Consider the following 26,652-nt stretch of genomic DNA (forward strand, 5'->3'; position numbering starts at 1 on the left):
GGCTGCCTGGGGTGTTGGAACAGGATGGCATGTGTAAGTAAGTGAGCACATCTTGAATCCAAACTGGAAACCATTATTAGTTTGCCATTAACTTAGTCTGTTCCAGCTGCTGTCACAAAGTGCCATAGACCGGGTGGCTTATAACATTTTTTATAATAGACATTGGTTTTTCACAATTCTGGAGGCCAAGTCTGAGGTCAGAGTCAGCATGGACAGGTGCTGGAGAGGGCCCTATCTTTTAGGTATAGACAACCTTACTTTTCACTGTATCCTCACATGGCAGAAAGAGAGTGAGTTAGATCTCTGATATCATTTTATAAGGGCACTAGTTCCATCTGTGAGGGCTCCGCTCCCAGTCACCTCCCAAGAGCCCCACCTTGGGGACTAGGATTTTAAGGGCAACACAAGCATTCTGTCCATAACAGTCGTGGACATGGAATAAAGTTTGGGAAGTCGTTAGAAGGTTCTTTTGTAGCTCGAGTTACTTGGTTGTGTCATCTCTTGTGATCTTTTGGAACTTTCCAGAAGGGAGGATGGTTATTATCTGTAGACTCTGGAATCAGGTGATTGAAATCACCTCCCAGGGCCAGCATTGTGTCTGAAAGCCCTTTCCTGGCTGCAGGTCCTTTGCCTGCCCGTTTTTCTTTCCTGCCCAGGGTTTTTTGTTGACCTTGGTGTTGGAGCAGAACTTTGGAACTCACTTGGTGCCTGAGAGATGGAGGAACAGGTGAGGTATGGTTTGGGTCCGGATAGAAGATACAAGAAAGCACGACAGACAGAAATTTTCCTAAATGAGTGACAAGGGTGAGACCTCAGGGTTCCTTTGCCAGTGTATTTTAATTGTTCTGTTTTCAAACTGCTGCTTCTAAATTGGACACTTTAGCTGCTCTTCCTTTCTAAATATATTTATCGGCAGCATTTTGGATTCGAATGCACTCCAATTAGGCTGATCACTTTTATTTTGCTATTTTCATGTTTTCGAGAAATCAGGAGTGAAGCGAAGAAATTTCAAGAGGCACATGATTCATTTTGAGGGGGGGAAAGTGAAGATATTTTTAGCTTCCCTCTTAAAAATCAGCCCTTCCATAAAAACATGGTCGTCAGCTGTCCTTTGAAGGAAACTCACTGCTGTGCTCGAATCAGAACCTCAATCTGAACACCTCAGTGGTACAGAGAGATTGGTTCCTGGGATTTAGAAGATAGTTCTTATTTTGATTGCAATAGGAGAGAGCCAGAGAAAGAGAGAAAGTCTTGTGTTTTAAATGGCCTGGTCTGTCACATGTCAGGTTCCAGCCTACAAGAACGATGTGTTGACACTCGGTATTCTGAGGGGAGAGATTGTGCACATTATTACCTCGGCCACATCCATCATTGCGAAACTGTGGGCATTAATGCACGTGGCACTGGGCAGAGTGCCTCGGAGAGCAGATTTAACAAGCACAGCGCTGACACGCTCACGCTTGAATCTAGAAATTCGCCATGGCCATGTGGTGCTGGGGAAGAGAGACTGCACCATTCCCCCACCCACAGGTGCGGAGCCTCTGCTCAGGGAGTTCCCTCTATGAGGGAAGGGCCCACCCTCCAGGAAGGGCCCACCCTCCACCCCATACCCCTCCATCCCTCCACCCCTCCACCCCTCCACCCCCTACCCCCTGGAGGCATCACAACCCCTGGGCTCAGCAGTAGCAAAGCTCTGGGTGGAGCCCTCTATCCATGTCAGGAAGGGCACTAGGGAATAGAGAGAGGCATGTGATGATGGGACTTGGGGTCCATGCACATCATGGCATTTAAAAAAAAAAAACCTCATTTGTTTCTGTGAACAACCCCAGGAGATAATAGGGCAGTTGTAATAGTCCCTCTTTTTAGAGATAAGAAAACTGATGTTTGAGAACATGTCCAAGATCCTATAAGAAGTTACTCATAGAGCTGGAATAAAAACCCAGATGACTTCATTTTGACCCCAGCTGCCTGCTAAGCTTTACACAGATGTGAGGAAGGTGTCAGAAAAGCCAAATTACTTCAGATCTGCGTGTGGGAGTGGGGACCAGCCTACCTGTGCAGAGGCTGTTTATAGACACAGGCGGATTCTTGCCTCTTTCACTCTGAGTAATTAATGCTGTCCATTCTGAAGCTGCTGGTAAATGCTACCAAGTATAAGGATCTTCAAAAAGTCCTTGGTCTTTTTGAAGCAGTATTGTTTACCCTGTTATAATCATCATAACAGTGAGTGCTTCCTGGCACATTAAATTGTGTCTTATTTGGAGTCTGTCTTCCTCTTGGGCAGACTTTGCGGTCATGGTCTGCGACAGCACTGGAGGACTGATTTGTGACCTGCCTGAGTCTCTTTAGCCATCCTGATGTTCCCAGAGAGCTGCTGTTTATTATTAATTGGGGCTCCAAAGAGAGGAACACCTCTGAATACGACCCTAGAATCGTAAGATTAATTCTGTTACAGTAAATTAAGCACTTAATGAAATTTTTTCAGCTCCAGACCACGTGGTGTTGCTCTTCCTTCTCATCGCAGTGGCCTGGCCTGGGTTTTATCTAATTCATAATCCAAGGAATGGGGCCAGTGTGATGGCCCACCCCACCTGCTGCCTTTGAAGGAGCTGCAAGGCACATGAGCACTCAATGGAGGGCGGACACCTGCCTGAGGTGTGTTCTGCATCAAAGCCAATGTGCCCTTTTTGCTCCTAGCTATGAGACGCTAGCAGAATGAGCCCCAGGGGATGCCCTCTTTATTATACAAGATAAATATTGCACTGTCCCCTAGAATTGGGCCTGGCTCATCCTATGTTTTCCTTTCTGGTTTCCCAGCACAATAGTGTTTTCTTTATTGATCTCGCCTCAGGTTTCTATACAATCACTACATGTGAAATGTGTTCTTTCGCACTGCCAAATGTGATTTTGGAGTCCAAGGTCACACCCCCCCCCAACCACCATTGTAAGATAATTACATGTAGCAAAGTTGGAAATTGCAAAAAAGCCATTACTTTCATCCTGGCAGGCAGGAATAAGCAGTCAGATGTGTGTTCTGTCAGTCATTTTGTGGCATTTGTATACCTTGCTTCACTGGGAAGAAACTCTGAGATTACTAAAAAAGCATTGCTCTATAAACTGTGAGTAAAGACAGGTTGACAAATCTGTCAGCTGTGTCCATTAGCACAAATATATGAAGAGTACTAATTTTCATGTATTCACTGCCAAATGTACAGCAGTTAATGCTGGAAAACAAAATGTAATAATTTTCTATGCAGAGAGAAATCAACATCAATGAGACAGAGGGCCTTTTTGGTTCCCTTTTCACAAAGAAATACATTAAAATGACTTAAAGTATTAATCTTTTTTTAATTTTATATATGATATTAGTTTTAATTTATTCTTTCCTGATTATGTATGCAAAGTTCAAAAAAGAAAATGTTCACTGTCTGTTTCTTTTCTGACTATGGTTTTTTAATGGTTATTATTGGAAATAATCTTTGATTTAAGGAGGGAGTATTAACAATGATCCCCTTTGAATGTCAGATGCTTCCAGTACATTGAAGGTTTTCAGGTGGAGGCCAGCTTCAGTCTGATTCCTTAGGGAAGCTCTGGAGACTGTATTACTCCAGATTGTCCCCACTTTGAAGATAAGGGTCTGTCCTTTGCATCCATTTAACAGCCCTTGGTTCTCTTCAGGGAGAAGGTTTTTGGAGAGAGGGCCTCTGTGCGGGTACCACAAGGTGATGGGGAACTGGTGGTACAGGGGCCCCGAGTATGACTGGAAGCTACGCCATGTCCTTGCCTCTATAGACTAGTGGGTGAGACCCTTAGAAAGCTTACATCATAAACTAAAAGTCTTACACTTTGTGGTTCAAAGGACCTTGAAATCATCAGGCCTCTCATTTCATAGCTAAGGAATTTGAAGTTGCAAAAGAGAAAATAGGTGGCCCAGGTTCATTCAGTCGGTTCCATGAAATCTAAGGTTCCTACCAGGTCTCTCAGACAGCACTCTGAATAGTCTCTCCAGCTCTCCTCAGACAAAAACCAGGGACAGCCTGAGAAAGTCATAGGGAAGAGCATCACCCAGAGTGAGACTAGGGGAAGGAACTGCCTGCAGGCTATTGGCCCAGGAGGTGTTGACAGATGCCAAGGGGTAAGAGTGGTTTATAAGAAAGTTCAATTCCTGGGTGTTTGCAAAGTGGGCATCAGGTGGAATGGTTGACCCCTTTCTTTCCTATTGACTCTGACCCACTTGCCCTTTCCCCTCATCTATGAGCGAGCACCTGTGCTGGGGAAGCATTTTCCCTGAGTCTCCCGCTTCTCTCTATTACTCATCCTGATTGAAGCCTAGTGGCAAAGGGGAGTGATCCCTGAGCCCTGCATGGCTTTGTCTTTACCAGGCTTGGTGGAATGACAGAGTGTGACCCTTTCTCCCATTAGTGTCCTCACCCACGAGATGTGACCATTCCCCACTTACTGCTTTCAGGCATCAATTTCCGGCCCTCATACATTGCACCCCAAATCCATACCTGCTTGGACTATTGGCTGCTATTTTTAATGGACTCATTTAAAAAAGTAACTAGGTTTGTCCTAAGTAATTAATATTCATTAAATCACATGTGTGTGCTCTGTTTTCTAAACCATCTAGAAAGAGATTTGTATAACCTGAAACATAAAGTCATCTTCCATCTACCACCAAAAGTACCTTGTGTAAATAAGTTGAGAGATTTCATAGACTACAAGAAAAAAAAAAAGCAATGGTCTAACCCCTTAAATTGTGGAGTAATTCTTCTCTAAGCCTTGGATACAATTTTGGGCAGACCCTGTAGCTCTTAAACAACAACAACAACAACAAAAAAATTTTTTAAAGTCCTGGTTACTTTTAGTTCCAAGAACAATCCCAATGCAATAATTAAAATATGCACTTTGGTTTAATAATGGAAACTCTGAACATTATTCAAGTAAGCTCCTTGCCAGGGCTGCCAAATGCTACTTCACCTGGGAAACTTCCTCCTCCTGGGATACAGTGGGGAAAGACGGAGATGAGGGAGGGAAATTCTTGCCTGCATAGGAGTGGAGCTGTCTAGTATCTGTGCCACCTGGGCTTCACAGGTGTCTAATGCTGATTTTTTTTCTGGAGGGAGTGTTGTGGGTCTTTGATGTTCCCCCCAACCCCCCATGGATTTCATTTTCTTAGGTTGACCGTACAACTTCCTCTCAGCCCCTGGTTTCCTGCTGCCCACTCTCCCTGTGGCCTTTGTGGGCAGAGTCCTGCCCAGTAGGATGCTGCCCAGTCAAGCACTCTTGTGCAGTCCACACCCAGACCAACCTAGACCAACCTTCCCCTAAGAAACTGGAAGTTCTGGTAATTCTAGAAGCTGGTCCTGCTCCACAGCCCTCTTTTGGGACATCCGCCAGCCCATCTCTGACTGTGAGGTCTCTCTCAGCTGGTTGTGGTATTCATCTGTGTCTGGAAATGCCCCAGGATGCAGTGAATTTCTCCTAGTGGCCCTGCTTACCTGGTTAGGTAGAATTGGAGGCCAAGCCAGCAGCCCTCCAAGGACATCCTTCCTCCAACGCTCAGGGTGGGTGACAGGTGAAGGCTGGCCACATCAGCTGCACGTGCCTGGTATGCCCTTGCTCTATAGAGGGGGCCATGTTGCTCACTTTGGCGGATATGTGGCCCTTGTTTTTTGGCTCCTGGCCTTTGAGGCCTCAGTTTAATTGTCAGGAGGATCCCAGTCTCAACCATCACACCCACCACCAGTGTGACGTTGCTCTTCTCCATGGAGGCAGCACCCAGTCCCAGAATGCCCTGGAGACTCTCAAGGGATGGTCTTGTGGAGGAGTCAGTTCCCTTTTGATTAAACAGCAGCTGATATCAGTCTCTGGCCAAAACCCCCACCATCTATTTTCAGTTTCAGGAAAGGAGGAGGCTCTTGGGACAAGTCCATTTCACCCAGATTCACAGGTCCTTTTGGGATTCTGTTTTTTTTTTTTTTTTTTTTTTTAACGTGGAATTTTATTTTTTTTTTTACAATTTTTTTTATTGGTTGTTCAAAACATTACAAATCTCTTGACATATCATATTTCATACATTAGATTCAAGTGGATTATGAACTCCCATTTTTACCCCAAATACAGATTGCAGAATCACATCGGTTACACATCCACATTTTTACATAATTCCCTATTAGTAATTTCAGTTTTACCAAGGCAGCCTCTTAGTCTTTCTAACCTCCCTTTGTGACAGCTTTCTCTTTGTCCCGGGAGAGTCTGTTTTCTGTGATTACTGCCCAGACAGCACTGATAACAGGAAGCTCATAGAAGAGTCTGTTGACACATTTGGGCCCAGCCGTGGTCTGTTTTCAATTTCCATCTCCTTCTCTGAGCACAAAGGCATAGCTGGTGGGCTTTGTTGCCTTTGGACTGTGTCAGTCAGAGTTGATTAAGGGGCATCATTATCCATAAGTGACTGTATTTGCATGGGGGAAAAGAGAGACCTGCTTTGCAATTTGAAGACCTCCTGCCCTCCTCAAAGCAGAAAGGAGGTCATGTCAAAGGGTTTCTTGTTTTCACAAACCGGCTGGCAGTTCCCCAGGGTCCTTTAAGAGGCATCCCTTAAATAGCAGAAATCTGTAGCGCTAAGGCAGAGAGAGCCTTGAAAAACAAATTGGTAGAAAATGGAGAAACATACTCACTGGCTGGTTCAGGCTAAAAGATCTGTAGGGGGCCCGAGCATTGGTTCCAGCTGGGTCAGGTGGTGGAGGGCATAGCATCAAAGGACTCCCATTTCTAGCTGGTTCCATTTTATGCTTTGGGGGTCAGTATCAACACCACATGATTTTAAATAAGGGCACAATTTTAAGCAGCATTTACATGCATTTATTATTCCAAACCCTTACTCAGCACTGCACATTTAGTAGTTGTCTAACAGAACTGTGAAGTGACATTATTCCCTATTTATAGATGAGAAATGTGCCATCAAGTTGCAAAAACAGGACTGGATGCTCTTTCCATACCACCTGTTAACAGAGAATTTTCCCAACTTCTTTCTTTAGACCAGAAATTGAGCTTCTCACCTCATCACCGTGAGAATGATAAGTGCTTGTGAATGTTCTGTCCCATCTCTAACTCCCCAGACAGGTTGGTTCTAGAACCACTCATAAGCATGCTCAAGTGCAGCATTACATACAGCTACTTAGCCATTGCCCTAAATGACGTACAATTCGGCCAGAGGAAATCAAGCCAAGAATAAATATGGAATCCAGTGCAGGTTGAGTATCCCCTATCTGAAATGCTTATGAGCAGAATTTCAGAGATTTTTGGATTTTGGAATATTTGCATAGGCTTTCCTGGTTGAGCATCCTAAAGCTGAAAATCTGAAACTCGAAATGCTACAAAATCTAGATTTTTTGAGCCTTTCAAATTTCAGATTTGGGGATTAGAAACACTCAACATGTGTATCACAAGCAGCAGAGTTCTTTCTTTTTATTGCCCACAGGTAGACCACAGACCAGGCCAGTGGCAAAAGAGCAGGATTCCCCTTGTTACTCCTGCTGTCAGAACTGAGCACCATTTTTTTTTTTTTTTTTTTTTTTTGCATAAAGAAAGAATGTGGGGAGGAGGAGGGCGGGTGGGATAGCCTTTGAGATCCTTGGCTTCTGAAGATCTTCTGGAACCCTCAAGACTTGAGTGAGATACAGCAAGGACTGCTCCCCCTCCCCCATACATACACACCTTTCTCTCAGGGGGTTACTTGAGATAAATGAGCCAAGAACTGCACAGACTTTAAATTATTCTGCAATGTAAATTATTTCTGCTTCAGTGCTGAAATTCACAGAGATTTGCATTTTAGAGCTTACCTCTAATCTTGGAATAAAACACTTTTTCATCCTTGTTGAGTTTTAGCCTTCAGGAGCAGGCAGATGAGGTTGTCTCCCTTTGCACCTCTCTTTTTCTTTTTACCTCACAATTCCTATGAGAGAAAACCTTATTCTTTTTTTTTTTTGATTGTTTTTCTTTGTCTTTTGTTTTTTATTGATTTTTTTATATATGACAGCACAATGCATTATAATTCTTATTATACATATACAGCACATTTTTTTATATCTCTGGTTGTATATGAAGTATATTCACATTAATTCATGTCTTCATACATGTACTTTGTATAATGATATCCATCTCATTCCACCATCATTCCTAACTCCATGTCCTCTCCCTTCCCCTCCCACTCCTCTGCCCTATCTAGTGTTTGTCTATTCCTCCCATGCTTCCTCTCCCTATCTCACTATGAATCAGCCTCCTTATATCAGAGAAAACATTTGGCATTTGTTTTTTGGGATTGACTTCACTTAGCATTATCTTCTCCAGCACCATCCATTTACCTGCAAATGCCATGATTTTATTCTCTTTTATTGCTGAGTAATATTCCATTGTGTATATATATGCCACATTTTCTTTATCCATTCATCTATTGAAGGGCATCTAGGTTGGTTCTACAGTTTAGCTATTGTGAATTGTGCTCTATAAACATTGGTGTGGTTGTGTCCCTGTAGTATGCTGTTTTTAAGTCCTTTGGGTATAGACCAAGGAGAGGGATAGCTGGGTCACATGGTGGTTCCATTCCCAGTTTTTCAAGGAATGTCCATACTGCTTTCCATATTGGCTGCACCAATTTGCAGTCCCACCAGCAATGTATGCATGTACCTTTTCCCCACATCCTCGCCAACACTTATTGTTGTTTATCTTCATAATAGCTGCCATTCTGACAAAAGAAAGATGAAATCTTAGAGTAGTTTTGATTTGCATTTGACAGAACCTTATTCTTAGTAGCTATGTTAAAAGGAAGGTGAATCAACTGTACAGTGTACCTTCTAAGGTTCATAACTCTCCTTTTATTTTTTTATTAAAATAAGTCTAGATGGTCCAGAACTTGAACTCCTTTTCTAAGTGGAAGGACATGGCTCCTGACCCCACCTGGGAAGTTGAACAGATCCTTGGTACATACCAGGAACTAGGCCTTACCTAAGACTGTCTTTTCTACAAATCCATAAATGCTTTGTGGTCTGGGCATCCTCTGTCCCTTTTAATCATCATGTATGAGTGCTTGCTCAGGATCAGGTCTCTGCTGAGTTCTGCCCTTTAGAAGTTCACAGTTCCTCCTGGGTGGGAACCTCCAAGGACTGTGTTGCCCAGAGTCCAAGCAGGAAGATCTTGAAGATACAGAGCTGGTAGCAGTGAAATTCACTTGGGTGAATCCAGGAAATCAGACTTGTCAAGGATGAGGACGAAGGAGTCTATCCAGGAGAAAAACAAAGAGGAAGGAGGGGCATTGCAGGCAAAGACAATGGTACCAGGTGCAAGAGAGGTCTGGGAATGATCAAAAGAAAATAAACCACAGAAGGAAATAGAGAAGAAATAAACCACAGAAGGAGAAGCTGGAGAGCTTGCACGAAAGAAGCCCAGATTGTGAGGGGACTTGTGTACAGAGTTCAGAAAGGGGTCTTTTATCCAAATGACCAGAGGAACCTTTAGAGCCATTTCTCTAGGACAGCAAAATCTTCATTTGAGAAACTAGAGGGTGGATTGAAGGAGCTAGAGTTTGGAAACAGTATCTTACCTTCTAGGAAGTAGGGCTTGAGGCAGACTCGCACACAAGAGTTCCTCCTCTCTAGGATTGCTGTCCATAGATTCATTTAACTGTGTCACACTGTGTTCTTAAAATAGTAAGTGGAAAATTCCAGAAACAACCAGTTTCTAAGTGTTGGATGACTTTTATGACCGTATATTGTTATCATTGTTTTCTTTTATTGTAAGCTATTGTCTCTCATTGTGCCTAACTTATTAATTAAAATTGCTCATAGGTTCCTATATATAGGAAAGAACACAGTATATGTGGGTTCCCTTTCTATCTGCAGCTTCAGGCATCCACGGGTGTTCTTGGAACTATCCCCTATGGATAAAGAGAGACTACCGTATTTTACTGTGGCAAAGGAAAGTGTGAGATGATGTGATGGAGCGTGTAACCACGCTGTTCCTCCATTTTACCACGAGCCATACAGACATGGGGGCACAGTGGACACTGGACTCCTGGAGGTTTATAAGGATCTCTGCCTTAGCATCATCTATGTCAAAGGAAAGAAGTGGGCATATTTGCCCTGCTCTGCCCAATGTGCCATTGGCCTTGGTTTACCTCACAGTAAACTAAACCCCCATGTCCCACCATTCCACCTTGTGGCTTCTTCCTAGCCTGTCTGATGTGAGCACTGACTGAGAAAGAGAAAGAGCAGGCAGCTGGGGAAATCAGGGAAGGCTCATAATGTGTGTGTGTGTGTGTGTCATCATGCACAAAGGAGCTTAGCTTACAGAAGTGACAACAGGATGGGACGGGTGCAGAGTGAAAGGAGGAGACCGGGAGCAGCAGAAGATGCACAAGATGGCCACTCAGTACAGTGGACAAGTCCACACATAATCTTTTGAGGAGGAATATCACAGCGGTAGTAAAGGACTTGTGTGTCTATTTTCAGTCTAGATGCGCTTACTCTACGACCTTGTGTTTCTTAAGGAAAAACGTGATGCATTATTGTACACACATGGCCCCAACTTACAGTTTGACTTAGAAACTCAGTTTTACAATGGGTTCATTGGAGTATTAAATACACTTGTGATTTACCATATCGTTGCTTAAGCTGCGCTTACCAGGATGTAGCCCCGTTGTAAATCAAGGAGCATCGATAGTTGTAAAACCATGTAATGGACCAGTTTCTTAATTTGTGGGGAAGGAGGTGGAAGCTACTACTTTAAAAGTGATTGAAACTCCAGGAAGCATCTGATCCCACAAGTGTCCTTCTCAGATTCTTTGTGCTGGAAATGGCAGCCCAACTTCCCTGGCCTGGACCATAGCCAGGATGTACTGACTCTTGGAACCCTGAGGGAGGGCAAGGATGCAGCAGGGCTCAGAATTAACTGGTTCTGCAGACCAGGAGCCTTTCAGAGCCACAAACTCCCTCCTACTTGGCCTTATATATGTGAGAGCTTCATTTTTCTTTTAGTCTAGTCTCTGCAGGATAAGATCTGCCCTTGCCTCCATAGCCCAGTTTTGCAGTCCAATTTCTATTGCCTGGAGAGGTCTTGACTCTCCATACTGCCTGGCACGTCCCTGGGAGAATTCCCCTGGCTCAGACTTACCAGGTACTTTCCACTAGACAAACAAAATTGGGGCAGGGCTGTAAATTCTTTTTTTGTTGTTGTTAATAGCAGGTCACCAGGTGCCACATGGATGTGTAGAATGATGTGGAAGAGGCTGTGTGTGTCTGCAGTGGGGAACAGGGGTATTACTGAGGAAAAATACATGCCATCCGTACTCCAATCTAAAGCTCAAAATACTGCCATTTCCAGAGGTCAGGCCTATACTCCCAGTTCCCCAGATGAAAGAGAAGTTAGACACAGAGCTTCTGCCTGTCCAGTTCTGCATCCTGCCTCCCCTGCTGCAGCGCATACCAGTGTTGCTTAGATTGAATTGTTTTCCTAAATCTCTCCACCCTGGCTCTAAATATCTTCCTACAAGTTCTGCAAATGTACCTGCCCCCAGCTATAGCCATAAACAGCCAAAGACACGCGACTGTGGTGCTTCTTGACTCCATCAGGGCTCTCCTTTCCCTTTGCATCTCCTGCCCCCAGATGAGGTTAGGTAGATTTAAATTTTAATCAGTTAGATCCATTGTTTTTAATGGGAATTTAAATTGAACTAGGGACTGAAAACATTAGGGGGCTGCAAGTCGCTCAGCTGGAACCTGGTAGCAACATTTCCCCTGGCTCCAAGATGGGTGGTGGCTTACTGTAGTGTGATCCTTGGTGCAAGCCCTTTCTGACTAGATCTCAGAAATTAGTAGGTGACAGAGCATTGGGACTAAGCTATTTTATTATTATTATTATTATTATTTTTACTTTGGCCCCGAAGTCAGAGAAGGAAAGCTTCCTAGAGTGATTTTAACCCACTTCTTTGATCAATGGGACTTGGGTCTTCCGTCTAAGCCTGGATGACCAAAACAAGGGAAAGGAAGGGGGTATATGCTAGAAGATGCCCCCATCCCTGTACACCACCCCCCTCTTTGGGCCTTCCCATGAGTTGAGGGAAGGCAAAGCAGGGACACGCTTAATTTAAGACACCTCAGCCCTTAAACACAAAGGGTAGAGGACACATCACACACTGAAGATAGAAGGGGAATCCCTTGAACCCCTTGATGCCAGGAACTAAGCCTTACAGTGTGGTGACAGTGGTGAGGCCTTAGAGTCTTGGACATGCTGGGTTTTGTTTATTCACGATCACATCTGTTTTAAATTTTTACATTTTACATGTGAAATACATCAAATATACAGATGTCTTTTCCACATGTTTTACTGGTATACTATAATTGTACATTTTGATGGGATTTGTTGTTGTGTATTTGTACATGCACACAAGGTAACAATGTAATTTGGCCAGTATCACGCCCCAGCACTTCCCCCCTCCCCCTCCCTCCCTCTCTCCCTTCCCCTCCCTGGTTCCTTTCCTTTACGGGGGATCTCCCTTTGATTTTCATTCCCATGAGCTCCACCCCCACCTTTCTTTTCCTTTTCCTGTCCAGCTTCCACATATGAGAGAAAACATATGACCCTTGATCTTCTGAGTTTGACTTATTTTACTTAACACGATGGCCACTTGTTCCATCCATTTTCCTGCAAATGCCATAATTTCATTTTTCTTTATGGCTGAATAAAATTCCATTGTGAAATATACAGAAGTCTTTAAAAACCAAGGCATTGTCTTAGTCCGTTTTCTGTTACCATAACAAAATATTTTAGTTCGGGTAATTTATAAAGAACAGACATTTTTTTGGCTCGTGATTCTGGAGGCTGAGAAGTCCAAGAGCACGATGCTGGCATCTGCTGGGGGCTGGGTGAGGGCCTCATGCTTCATCATAATATAGAGGAGGACTTCCCCTGGGCAGGCAGAGTGTGCCAGCTCAGGCCTCCCTTCTTCTCATAAGACCACTAATGCCATCTGGGGGCTTCACCCTCATGACCTCATCTAATCCTAATTACCTCCCAAAGGCCCACCTCCAAATACCATTAATATATGAATTTCTAACACATCACCTTGGGGAAACACATCTGAATCATAGCAGACATCCAAGTACCACCCAGATTTGTTGATGTTAGTATCTTACAGTATTTTTAAACATGGAAATGATATATTACAAATATCACTGAAGCTCCACCTACTTCTGTAGATCATCTCTCCTCTGTAATCAGTATCTGGAATTTAGTTCAAATCATCCTCCTACATGTTTTTGTACTTCAGCTACAAATGTCCATATGTACGAACATTATCCACTTGCATAATATTGCTTTGTATGTTTAAGAAATATACAAAAGTTGCATCCAGCCATAGAGATTGTTTCACAATGGGTCCCCATACTGTTGCTCTCTTGCAGAAACCACAGACAAGTTATATCCCCTTTTGAGCTATAGGGAAGTATGTGGTAAGGTGCTGCTTATATTAATTGTGGCACAATCCAGATGAACAATCAGGGCCTGGAAAGAGACCAACTTGACATTCTACAGGCAGCATCAGCAGGACTTTGTGACTGATTTGATGCACATATTGGCAGAAATTGTAGTGAGGAATAATGATTATGGTCCAGATATTGGTAGGGAGATTAATGCTGGTCACTGAGCTCAGGGGCAGATACAAGGATACTGCTCAAATTAGGTGATGGGTCCTCTTTTAGACTGATGGAAAATTTCAGAATGCCATGAGATATTTGGACTTGAAATTCAGGAAAGAGACCTGAGCTGGAAATGCCTTGTTGGGTTCCTTGAGCATCTCATGAGCGTTCACTTCAGGCCTTATAATAGTTTGGTTTAAGAAACTTCAGTGGTACCTTTACCTGGAATAAATAGTGTGGTTCAGACTCACCAGATTTCTACCGAACTCTGACAAGTGTCAGCAAGAGAACCAAGGCTGAGTTAACTAATTACCATGTCAGCTTCAAAGGTTGGAGTTATACTTGAGACATTTTTCCCTCCAATCATCCATGGGGATTTTCTCATTTGTGAGATTCTATAAATCCTCTCTGAAGATAATTCCTGCTTTCTGACTGTACCATGCCTTAGTGTTAAAGAGTTCATAGACTTTATTAGCTTTTATGTAGACTTCTTTCTATTTGCCCCAACTTGCCACCTTGTTATGCTTCAAGGTGCCCCAACTTTTCCTGGGATTTGCTGACAGTACATATGTAACCTAGTGTATCATTTCTTTCATAGACATTTACTCTGGGAACTCTACTCTTAAGTCTGCCGTGAATGGTTTTTTGCAGGGTGGGAAGCAGATGGACCGTTCCCTATTCTGCCTGTAGCTTGCTGCAGATCTTACCTGGGGCCTGTGGTCCACCCTCACTATTTAGCAGCTGACTTTTCATGGGGAGGTGTCTCCTTTTTATAAGGGACAGATGCCTGTCCCCACCCCCAATCTCTGCCTTAAGGCCAGCAGGATGTCCTGAGAGGCCTCCTTTTGTGTGATTGGAATCAGCCCTCAGTAGCTAAAAAATGTAGGGTGGGGTCCAGGAAGAGTTTGGGTAGCTCCTGCTGTTGAAAGGGTTCAGAAAGACCTGGCACACTCAGGATAGGGAATGGCTGCGGATGGGTGGGCCCTAGTTTTCTCTCCATCTTTTGCTTTTATCTTCTCCTCATCCTCCTCCTCCTTCATCTCTCCCTTCCCCGTTGCCCCTTCTTCCTCTCTATTCCCCTCTCTTCCTCCTTTTCCTCCTTTCTCTCACTGGGATGTCTCAGTGCAGTCCCTCTCATTACCACCTGCCCGTGCCTACCCCCTCCTTCCCTTTAGTACTTACTTGATTCTTTTCCCACCCCACCACTGGCCTCTGGCTTTCCCGGGGCCTGTTCCCTGGTCTATGACCTCACAGATTCCAACACGGAATGACCTTTTTGCTATAATGTCTATCACCATCTGTCAGGAATCCCTCTGAGTCAGGATTCTGACTTCCTTCATCTGCTTCAGCCTACCACACCATCCCTGGGCCCCCCAGTTCCATTAGCAGGGGAGGAGGCAGGGTCACAGAAGCCAGGACAGGCTGTGATGGAGAAGAGGCTGTGTGAGGCAAGAGTTACCAAACATGCCTACCACAAGAACCATATCCCAGAACCCCTCTAATTAACCTTTCCCAGATAGATGGCCCTAAGCATGGCTCAAACTCCCAAGTGGGAAGCTGTGATTTATAAATGGTTCCTCATCGCTATGCCCAGCAGCCTCACCAAACATCACCTGGAATTAGACTTGCAGCTCAGGCGTTCATGTTATTTATATGTTAGTCTGCAGGGAGTAGCTTGCTTGATGCCAAGTCATCCTGATCTGTAAAATAGAGAATGTGGACTTGCTGTTGTATCCTTCATGAACACTTCTGATATATGATTTGAAAGTTTTCCCCTAGATTGAGAGTCCTGTGTTATAGTCACCAGGGCAGTGAGTGGCAGAGGGCAGATTGTGACTGGCTGCATTCAGAGCCTGCCTTCTCTTCCCTGTGCTCCATGGCTACTGTTGTCACACCCTGTGTCCCTTATGGGTTTGAGTCACAGAACTTTCTATTAATAGATTTGCCTCAAGTGTCTGAAACAGGCTTAGAATGGGAAAGCCTTGTCCCACCTTCATACAACTGGAAAACATTACAGAACTTGAATTTTTCAGCTTTCAAATAAATAAATAAAACACCAAACAACCAAGCTGTACAAAATCCAGCTTGCACAACTTAGTCACACGGAAACACGGAGAGGAAGAAAAAGTGATCTGGTTTCCACTTTATAGGTGGTTTTGATTCAGAAAATATGCCTCAAATCCAGTTCCTACAAATACAAAAAAGGGGGCTTGGTTTTGCTTCTAGAATAAAAAGTAAAACTACTCTTGAATGTTTCAGGTCTCACCAGAGTTTCCATTTATCCCATTTTTTTACTTTTGCCTACCTGGATATTCTTGTCTCTCCAGCTACTGAGACAATCGATACATATTGTGGGAAACTCTTCTCTCCCCATGACGAGAATTAAGTGGGATCCAGTTCCGACAACATGAGTTAATCATCACTAGAAATATTGGCAAGAGCTGGGGATGTTTGTATTCCTTGGGGACAGCTTAGCATCTCCGGATAAACATTCCAGTCCAATCTTCTGCCCTCTCTGGGTCTTCCATCTCCAAACTCTCTCCCCCATAAAGAGGATGAGCCAAAAGCAACTTGAGGATCCCTGGTAATTTACAAAGTGAGGACGATACTTCAAAAGAGTTGGCAATGAGTTGTCATTGGTACTCAGTAATGTGTTGTAATATAGTGTATTTTTTGCACAGTTATACAGTAGCAATATGACTTGTTTTTAACCTTAAAAAAGAAAGTCCAGTATTTGGATTGCCAAACTACTGCCATCTCCACGATAAGAATGCCCACCCCTGAGGCCTCTAGCTCTTGGAAGCTCCGTCTTTCCAGACAGGTTGTTAAGCAAATAAAACAAGAAATGCTTTCTGCTTGTGCCCTCGTTTTAGAATAGAAAGATCTACTTGGACATCATCCACACGTATATGGAAGTGCATGCGACAGTTTATGGCTCCAGCACAAAGAATATTCCCAGTTACGTGAAAAACCACGGCATACTCAGTGGACGGGACCTGCAATTTCTTCTCCGAGAAACCAAGGTGAGTTTTCAGTAGATTTGTAAACATTGACCAGGGTTGCTCTTTACAGGTTTGTTTCCCTTGGCATTAAAAATGGGATCAGAATCTTTCTTGTTTTCTTTCTAACAATGCAATAGCTCTTTAGGCCTTGATTGGGCAGTAGTTTCCTAGCAGCTGTCACTAAAAAAAATTAGTGAATAGGGAAAGGAGGTTGCTACTGTTTGTTAATTGATTTTGGCAAAAAAAAAAAAAAAAGTGCAATTAAATGTTTTTTTCAGAAATTGTATTTGCACAATTCCTGAATTAACTAAAAATAAGTGGGGAGGTCAGGAAACTTTATAATAAAAAAAAAATTTACAGAGGATCTTCTCTGTGCTAGGCAACAAGCCAGGGGCTGGGAGTAGGGCCAAACATGGGAAAGGTAAGGCTCTATCTTGAAGGACAGACCTTCTGCTAGAATAGGAGCCTCTTCACAGTAAGCCAGGGTTAATGAACTCTCCACTCTGTTACCTCTGTTCAAGGAATCAAATTGGGTCCCTAACCAGCTTTTCCTCATACCTCCTTATTTAGCAAGTATGTCCTGGACGCCAGAAAAGAAAAAAAGGAGGTTCATATGGGAGAAAAATCCCTGCTGGCTCAGGGAGCGGAGAAATCATCATGACAGATATAAGAGATTGCTGGGGTATGGATGCACCTACTATTGAACCATATAAAGAGTCAGAATCAGGTAGCCAAGGTGCCAATGGCATATTCAGGAGAAAACTAGAAAGCAACCTATCTAGAAAGTATTGGAAAATAGTGGAAGATTAAATACAACAGGAAATAAGGGCCAAAGGTCACAGAAAGAGGCACAGTACAGACACTGCACATAGATAGTTGGGGAGCCACTGAGTGTTATTGTACTATACTAGAGCATAATGGCCTGGGGCTTTGTGGGCTATGTCCTTTCTATATTTCTGCATTAAAGTATCACATGAAGTTAGGTAGCTTATGAATAACAGAGTTGGCCGTGAAAGCCCTTTAATGTATTTGATATGCTTTCTTGTATTTACTAATAAGTTTTTGTTTTATGAATTTTGCATATACTTATTGAACAACTACTATATACCAGGCATTGTGCAAGGAATGCAGCAGTGAACAAAACAAGCAGATCCCTCCACTAGTGTTTCCTAAAGCATAGAGAAGTTTATTATCACGGGCGGATTTCTTAATTCTGGTCCTTGGCTCACTTTGCTTTTATATTCAAGATAGGGCAGAGAGGTTGAACAAATGAACTTTTGTAGCATGTTAGCCATCGCTGATCTTATTTAGAAGGTACATTCATATGTGCTATCCTCTTGGAATCTCACAACAGCCTTAAGAGGTAGACAGTGCTAGTAGGGTTGTTAACTCTGGAGAGCTGGACATGCCTATGGTAAATTGAGGTCAAGTTGAGGAGGTCACTCTAACTCGTGATTGTTTTAATTGCAAATGAAATCTCTGCTAGGCTGTTGATGCACCAGCCTCATAAACACCCAAACTCAATGGAAACCGACTTATCAAAGAGTATCTATCTCCTCTGCTTCAGTTTCTCCATCTGTAAATATATTTGATCCTTTCAACCTTCAAGTTATTTGTGCAATAGCATGAACAAAATATTCTGTCAGTTCTTTAAGTCCTTGGCCAAAGATCTGTTTTGTTTTAATGAGGATTTTATTTCCTTGTAAGGTCACCTGTAATCAGATGATTATTTGAAGCCCTCCAGGAATGACGTGTGTCCCATTTTACCATTTGCTTCCCGTCACCTCCTGTCTTAGGTTGATATTTTAGAATCATCAGGATGTCCGGGCCCTTTAACAGCAATGCTATTTTTTGCTATTTGCCTCATTTTACTTTTCTCCACATCAGGTTGTGGAAAAAGTTCAAGCTCCTTTAAAATAACATTTGGCAGAGCTGGTTTTCAGCAGCATGTCATTACTGTCTCGCACACTTCTATTAACCCAGCCTCGTGAATGTCTTGCTCAGCTTTGCAAATTTTAAAAGAACCCTTACTTACTTACCATCCACTTACCCTGTCATAGAATAGGAAATAGGCCAAAACTGAGGTCCCTGATGTCCAGGAGAGAACAAGAAGAGGCCCTTAAAAACCCAGCCACGATGTCAGAGTGGCCTACAGCCAAGGAGGGCAGCTTGAATTTTAGCATGAGGGACATGGATTCATCCTTGAAAAAAGGGTACCTTCTGAGCATGTCCCTGAGCCCATTACATAGTGCCTGCTTATCTGACAAGAATATATTAAACTACTCCAAGTGGAACTATGGCTCAAACAGTTAGCAAATAGGATGAGGCTAAGGCAGTGTATCACCGAGATTCTCCTCACACCCAGAACATACCCCCACGCACTAAAATGAATGGATCTTGGCCTTTGCAGTAGTGACATGGAAGGCCGGTCAGCCTTTGCATTTATAACCCTTTCTGCTTCCAACTCCTTCCTCTGTGTCTCTGAGCAATTTAAAAGCGATTTATTCCAATCCACCTTGGAAGTGGAGACCTAGAGCTGCTGAGGACTGCGGAATAAAGAAGATTCACAGGCTCTTCAGCCTCATTACTGGAGAGGGAACACGCCTGAGCTCCTTGAGAGGTTTGAAGGAATGATTGATGTTTAATCAGCTCCAGACTCATTATTTTTCTTTATGAGCCCTCTTTGAATCTCTGCACCAAGCTCAGGAAACCCTCTGCTCAGCAGAATTTGTCCTGGCATGCCATTAGGGACCCAGGCATCTCCAGCAGACTCTTGCTTCAGGGAATCTGAAAAGACAAGAGGAATTAATGAAACACTGAAAGAGCTGAGAATCTAGAGAAAATGATAAAAATTTGGATGAATGAATTATTTATCAAAGGACCACAGACAAGTCATTCAGTCCAGCAAACTCCAAGAGATCAGTTGAGGTCAGCAAATCAGGATTCGCTAGAGTGGCATGTTTTTAATTTTGACGTAAATCTCCATCTCTTGTAATATATTTTCTTTCTTCACCTTCCTAATCGTAACCTCTTCATGTCCACCTTCCTCTTCTTGCTTTTGGGAAGTTTTATTACATTTGTGATATCGAATAGGGCATTCACATTCAATACTGGGATGCAAGGGTGTCTGCAGTTCTGACGTAGGAGCCAGACAAGATACCTTCCTTTCTGCAGTCAGAACAACTCTGACTGTGGCCTGCCAGGTGAAGCTGCTACTAGTGCTCATGCTATACCTGTACCCTTCTCTACCCAGACTTTATTCCTTTCCCCCTCCAAGCCTTGGGTAGACCATGGTGATCCTGTGTGCCCCACCATGCCAGCTCACATAGAGGCCTGGACAGATTTGGCAAACGGGCTGCCACATCCTATCCTGTCTTCATGCCTGACTCCCCACCCTCTGCCAAACAGACATTCATTCAGCTATGACTTTTCTTATACAGCTTGGACGGGTTTTGAAACCTCTCTCAGAATCAGGACTTGAGGTCCCACCACCACCGGAACCAGGCCATCATGCAGCACCATGAACTTTGCACCAGAGGTTTTGCTTGTTCTCTTTGTGGGTATATTCCCAGTGCCTAGAAGAACACCTGGCTTATAGAAGGTACTGGTTACAGGGCAAATATCCCTCATCCAAAATGTTGCAATCCAAGACTTTTTGGGTGCTGACATGATGCCACAAGCACAACTCCCATACAACTAAACCCCAACTACTGATGCTAGCCCATGATGTGCAGTTGTGTGACACTGTAGCGGGATATGAACTTGGGCCACTACTTAGTAAATGTTTATAGAGTGCCAGGTTTTGGAATATTGAATTTTTCTATGAAATATCTCACATAATCCTCACAGCAACCCCATGAGATAAAACAATGTTGTTGTCCCCATTTTGCACTTGAGAAGGTCCCAACCCTGGAGAAAATAGATTATGCATGAGCCTCAGAGAATCCACAGACAGGCAATTTGTCACAGTTATGGAAGTAGGAAATGACGGTGTCAGGACTTGAACCCTGTTCTCCTTGACTCCCAAGCTTGTACTGTTAATTGCTACTTTGTGTCATAATCAATTTATTGGGTAAACCAAGGTTACCTCATTGCTCAACTCCCTCCTGAGCCACCTCAGCGCGGCTAATTAATTATCATCAGAAAAGTGTATGTTGAGTATACCGGATTTTGGATTATTCTTGATGTGCCCCATCAAAAGTGACTAGAACTGGGCTGGGAGTATAGCACAGTGGTAGAGCCCTTGCCTAGGAGGCTGACACTCTGACTTCCATCCTCAGCACCACCACCCAAAAAAAGAAAGTGACTAAAACTGACCAAAACCATGCAGCTATCATAAGAACTGCCTTTGTCCGTGTTTGAAGGAATCTTTGTTAAGTGCCCCACTTACGAGTTTGAAATAATTCCATTTCTCCTTTCACACAGAGAAAAATTCTGAGAGGAAAACTTTTGCTGGTCCCTGTGTTGGAATATTTCAACCCTATGCTGTGAAGAAAGCGTATGATGCTTCATCTGCCCTCTTTCTCTTAGCATTAGTTCACAATTTAATTTTAGAGCATGTCATCCCTCTGTTTAGGAACACTCACTGATGGGGTTGGAGTTGCAGCCATGGAGATGTTCTGTCACCTGAAATATCCTTGTTAGATTCTGGGCTTCTGAGGTCCAGATGCAGTTTAAATAAAATATGGACAGTTTTCTCCTGAGAAGGTTATCCCCAGTGCTTGAATGCTATCCTACTTCTATCTCTTTCATCCATGCTAAGGAAGTCTGCAAGTAGGTGCAAGGACTGGGGAGTGGAGATTAGGGCCAAAACAATTTGGAACAGTTAAGGTACTGGTTTGTGGCAAGGCTGTAAGCATGCCGAAGTTTCCAGCTAGAAGTGGTGAATTTTCTGTGCCTATCCTGTTGTCATTCAACTCTCAGATGTGCTGTTTGACCTTAATATATCTGCTCCATCATAATGTCACAAGTAATGAGTAGACAGGAAGCAAGGAAATACTTGCTTATTGACAGAAGTGACAGAAAACTATTATTTGGTGTTTCCAAATCATGCATTTTCTGCAGTCTTAATTAGTGTGACAGGAAAACCCATTGCCAAGAAATTATGTGGTATTTGCTCAAGCTTCCTTCTAAATAGGCTTGGGAGAGGTAGCCCAAAGTGTTTATTTTCTTTGTACTGAGATATTCTGGTGCCAGCAGGGCAGAAGAGTTGGTGCAAATTGTTATTCAGATATAATTAAACCTAGGTCATATTCAAGTCCATTAAGCCACAGCCTCAAATCCTTTTAATTAATAGGTTCAGATTGGTTGATCTGAAGGAGCTAATTAAATTTTTCTCCAAGATTTTCCATTGAAATAGAAAAGCATTGTGCTTCTTCCATTTCCTCCAAAGTTGTTATTGACAGTTTAGAGTTGATAAGGGTATTGGCACTTCATGGCAGGCCCCAATTTCCAAAGGTCAGGAACCACTGTGGATGCTGGGTCTCTGACCAAACCCATGAAAACCTAGTCTGCGTCTTTTAGTACCACTTTTAATCAAAAAGGCCCAGATGTTCTGTGCTGTGCTCTGCCCAATCATGGCCTGATGGAGGTCATCTGTTTCTTCCTGGAGAGTTTTGGCACATCATAACTAAAGTGTGATAGGAAGAGGAGATCACAGAAGTCAAAAGCCTTAAGGATGGAAACCCTGGATTCTTCATGCTCAATAAGGCCTCTTTCCAGCAGAAATGTCTCAATGATTGCTCATTTAAAACAGCTGCATGGGGTGGGGGGGGGTGCGAGGAGAGAGCCTGGGGAATGTCCTGGAGCACTAGTACATCCCAATATTTATTTGCATTTCTTCTGCTGTCAGACCTCTTCCACCTCTGGGCCACAGAGCCGGGCCACACTCTGTATTCAGCAGTTCTGAGAATCTGACTTCTGTTCACTGTGCACCAAGAATGAGATCCAGAGCAGGAGAGTGGAATAGAGATTTCCCTCCACACTGTGGCTTCCAGGCCCTCACCCTCACCCCATGACCTCCAGGGACTCTTCCTTCCAAGGGGAAATGACACAGCCAGCAGTAGGAGTTCTGCAGGCCTCCTGAACCTTCTGTTCACCCCACCTCCCTCCCTCCCTTGTGGATGTCCCTGGCTGTGTGATCTCAAGATTTACAGAAAATGAAAGGTTATTTCTTCAGCAAACAAACAAACAAAAAAAAAAAAAAAAAAAAAAAAAGGTTAAGTGCCCTGTCTATACAAAAATTAATAGGATAGGGAGTTTCTTCAGAAAACCTGAAACTTTAGGTGTTTTGCTCCAAAACTTCTTAGGGAGCTGCATGATTCTCCAATGTCACATGTGGACTGCCCTTGTGTTGAGTGCCAGACACATGCATCCTTTGTCTTCCAGGAATGCACAGGGAATCCAGCAGCTTGGACCTGGTGCTTTCCAGCAGAAACATCTCAATGATTGCTCATTTAAAACAGCTGCATGGGGTTGGGGAGCTGAGGAGAGAGCCTGGGGACGGGAGAACCACACATACAGATAAATCCAGTTCAGCAGACTCCTCCACTCTCAGGACCTTCTGTGGGTGTTTCTCACCATGAAGATGAAAGGAAGCACTGCCCTGGGGCCCACCTGGGCTTTGTCACTTGACATGCCTCTTGGGAACTGGAGAGATTTCAGAATTGACTCTGTGATGTGGGTAGGAAGAACACAGGCCTCACTAAGCTCAGGCTTGGACCCCTCCCGTCACCTACCTCCAGCAGTGTGCAGTATTCTTGCATGAACATTATGCAGAGTGAGGCATTTGTCTGAGATATTATCTCATTTTTGGACCCAGGAATCAGATCCACTGAACTGTAGCAGCACGTCCCCTTTGTCACAGTGGCTCTCTGCTGCTGTGGTTGTTCCTAAGACTTTGAGAGAGCGTGTTTCTGCTGCCATCTATTGTCTGCCTTGGGGGAAACATGTGGCTTGCTTGCTGGAGCAGGAACATTCATTGCCTTGCAGATTTAGCAACTGAGTACCTTCTTCCCCCACCCAGAGGAAAGTAAAACCAAGATGTTGGTGTCCCCCAGTGAAAACCCCATTATGAAAACCTGTGTTTACTGACCTACCATCGTTTTAAAGCAGTTCCATTTGAACTGTAATCAAACCGCCAAGTGACCTTTCTGTCCCTCTGCCCAGCGTCCCTGAAAGGGCCTGTTGTTTGCTGCTTCAATGAAGAAACCTTCTGTTTAGTTAAGCAAGTGTTTTTCCAGTCATGTCTCCTGGTGAGTTACAGAAAGATGATTGTAGGGCCTTGGTTTTTGTTGTTGTTGTTTTTCTTTTAATACTCTAGCCACCCTACAACCCCGCTCCCAACATTTATTTCCTTACTTTTTTTAGCGGAGAGGAGAAGAATACCGTAAGCTGAGCCACTTCACGAGGGTTTTAAAAGTCCCTGGTGATGTTTTTCAGATATTGGAACAAGCCCCTTCTTTTTGCCCCACCCCACCCCTAGGTTCTGGGACCCTTCCAGAGTGTCTGAGGCATTCACAGGAATGGACCATAGTGTAGCCCCCTGTGAGCCAGGGAGGCCAGTCCTGACTGATGTGTTTATATATGCATGTTTTTCTGTCTTCCAGTTGTTTGTTGGACTTGGGTTCCCTTATGAGGGCCCAGCTCCCCTGGAGGCTATTGCAAATGGATGTGCTTTTCTGAATCCCAAGTTCAACCCACCCAAAAGCAGCAAAAACACAGACTTTTTCATTGGCAAGCCAACACTGAGAGAGGTAAGTATCTATCAGAATCATTTTATTTTTCAATTACAGGAATAATTGGGGGTAGGATGTAACTCAGTAATAGAGCACTTGCCTAGTGTGCTCAGGGTCCTGGGATTAATCCCCAGCAACATGGGAGGTAAAAAAGAAGAACTATTTACTTAGTGCTAATGTAGGTATAGTCTTCTTGGCATCTATTGAGAATTGGTGCCAGGACCGCCCCCCTTAGCCACACACCCCCGCCCACTCGTGCGCGCGCGCGCACACACACACAGACACCAAAATCTCTGGATCCTCAAGTCCCTTATGTAAAATGGCATAGTATTTGCATAGAATATCCCCTTACATACTTCAGATCATCTCTGGATTACTTATAATTACAATGTAAGTGCTACATAAACAGTAGTTATGCAGTGTTGTTTAAGGGATAATGTTAAGAAGAAAAAGTCTGCCCATTTTCAGGGTACATGAAGTTTTTTCAAATGTTTTTAAATATTTCTGGATCCAAAGATGCTGAACCAGGGATAAAGAAAGCAGAGAAGTGATAGTGTCATTAGCATCATCCAACAAGGTTATGTGGGAAGGGAAAAGGTTAGGGAACTGATCCTGGAGCTTAGAGAAACAAATGATTCAGTCACATCACCTCTATGCCAACTGTCTAATGAACAAGAACATTCTAGCCTTTTGATTGCAGCTGAGCTCTTCTTGTCTGAAGCTAAGCTCTTCTTGTTGGGAGCTTAGGATAAGATCAACTGAGTAACAAATTTATAACATATTTGTGGAGAATCAACTCTCCATGATGAGCTATTGAGAGTTAAAAGTGGGCCATGGATATTCTCCAAGAACCTCAACCTTAAGAGGCAAGACATGTCCCTGGGGACTCAGGTGATATGCCTGAGTTTTTAGCCCGCCATCAGCAGGCACCACCCCATGAAGTGGTCCTGCCATTGCTAGAACCATTTGCAGAAGCCTAGCTTCAGTTGCCTTCAGAGATCAGCTTGAAAATTCACAATAGATGATGAATCACCACCAAGGAAAGCTGGATTTGATTTGGAGCAATAAACAAGTCATTTGTAGCTAAGTGTGAATGATCAAGCTGGGTGCTTCCATATCTGGCCAGAAAAAGTTGTGTGCAAGAAACTTTAAGAATGATTTTCTTTTTATTTCCATGTAGTTAGTAGGTGGTTCTGCAAAATGCTCTCCATCAGTTGAAGCAACACCCTTGTCCTTCAGGGCCTTCAACAGGGGAATTACACTGATGGACAATCCTCCCATGACATAACCATGACTTTTTAAAGCATTAATTTTTTCAGTGCTGCTGCTTTGAAACCCTTCTGGGTCACTTTCTCTGAACCTGTCATAACTGTATAAAAAATGTTATATAGCACATAAAATACATTTTTTAGTGATGTTTATTAATGAACCAGGAATCCTATCAGTTCATAGAACTGATTATTTTTAAGAGTTCTTTTCTCCAACCCCCTGTATCATTGGTGAAATGGCCAAAGGAGATGGAAAATCAACAAGAACCATAGATTATCTCAAAGAGGTTAACTGTAGCCCAGATAACCTCTGACCAGGGTTAACTGGATGTTTGCTTACTTTTTTTTTTTTTTTTTTAGATTCAAACAGCAATTCTTTTTTTTTTTTTTAATTTTTTATTTTTTTTATTTTTTTATTGGTTATTCAAAACAATCTTTGTAATGTTTGCTTACTTTTTACCTTTTACTCGTATAACTTGAACTCTTCATGGAAGTGGTTTCATTTTGAAAGGTCAGTTCATTCACCAATATTTAGCTCACCTGTGTGCCAGGTGACAGTGCTGTGGGAGGCATTAGACGCAGAAATCAGGAACAGTCTTGAAGAGCCTATTTTTTTGGAAAGGCTTAAAAGACTTTTCCCAACAGGGAGACTAACTTCTCAATTTAGAAATCTCTGCTACAGCATGTGACTGATTTTGAAACTTTAGAGTTTGAGGTTGAAAATAGATTTCAGTCATCCCTAGTAGTTTTTGTTTGTTTTTCACAAATAAGAACTATATATTTAAGATAAACAACTTGATATTTGAAATAATAAACATTGCAAGGCGATCACCATAATAAAGCTCATTAACACACCCATCACTATTCATTGATGAGGCTGTTCTTCTCCATTGTGTATCATCCATAGGTTTTCCTTTGGGTATAGAAAATCTCAGAAGTTCCTTCTTCTGTC

At 43.2% G+C, this 26,652-nt stretch overlaps 1 protein-coding gene across 2 annotated transcripts in view; it reads left to right on the forward strand.

The window, feature by feature from the left end:
- Mgat5 (alpha-1,6-mannosylglycoprotein 6-beta-N-acetylglucosaminyltransferase) overlaps nt 1–26,652 on the forward strand; it is a 338,013-nt gene that overhangs the window by 280,802 nt on the left and 30,559 nt on the right. For both annotated transcript variants that reach the window (XM_076866214.2, XM_076866215.2), the window contains 2 exons: nt 16,568–16,717; nt 24,304–24,450. In XM_076866214.2, the coding sequence (XP_076722329.1) occupies nt 16,568–16,717; nt 24,304–24,450 (297 nt within the window). The remainder of the gene's footprint in view (nt 1–16,567; nt 16,718–24,303; nt 24,451–26,652) is intronic.

This window comes from Callospermophilus lateralis, chromosome 9 (assembly GCF_048772815.1).
Source record: "Callospermophilus lateralis isolate mCalLat2 chromosome 9, mCalLat2.hap1, whole genome shotgun sequence".
Classification (NCBI taxonomy): Eukaryota; Metazoa; Chordata; class Mammalia; order Rodentia; family Sciuridae; genus Callospermophilus; species Callospermophilus lateralis.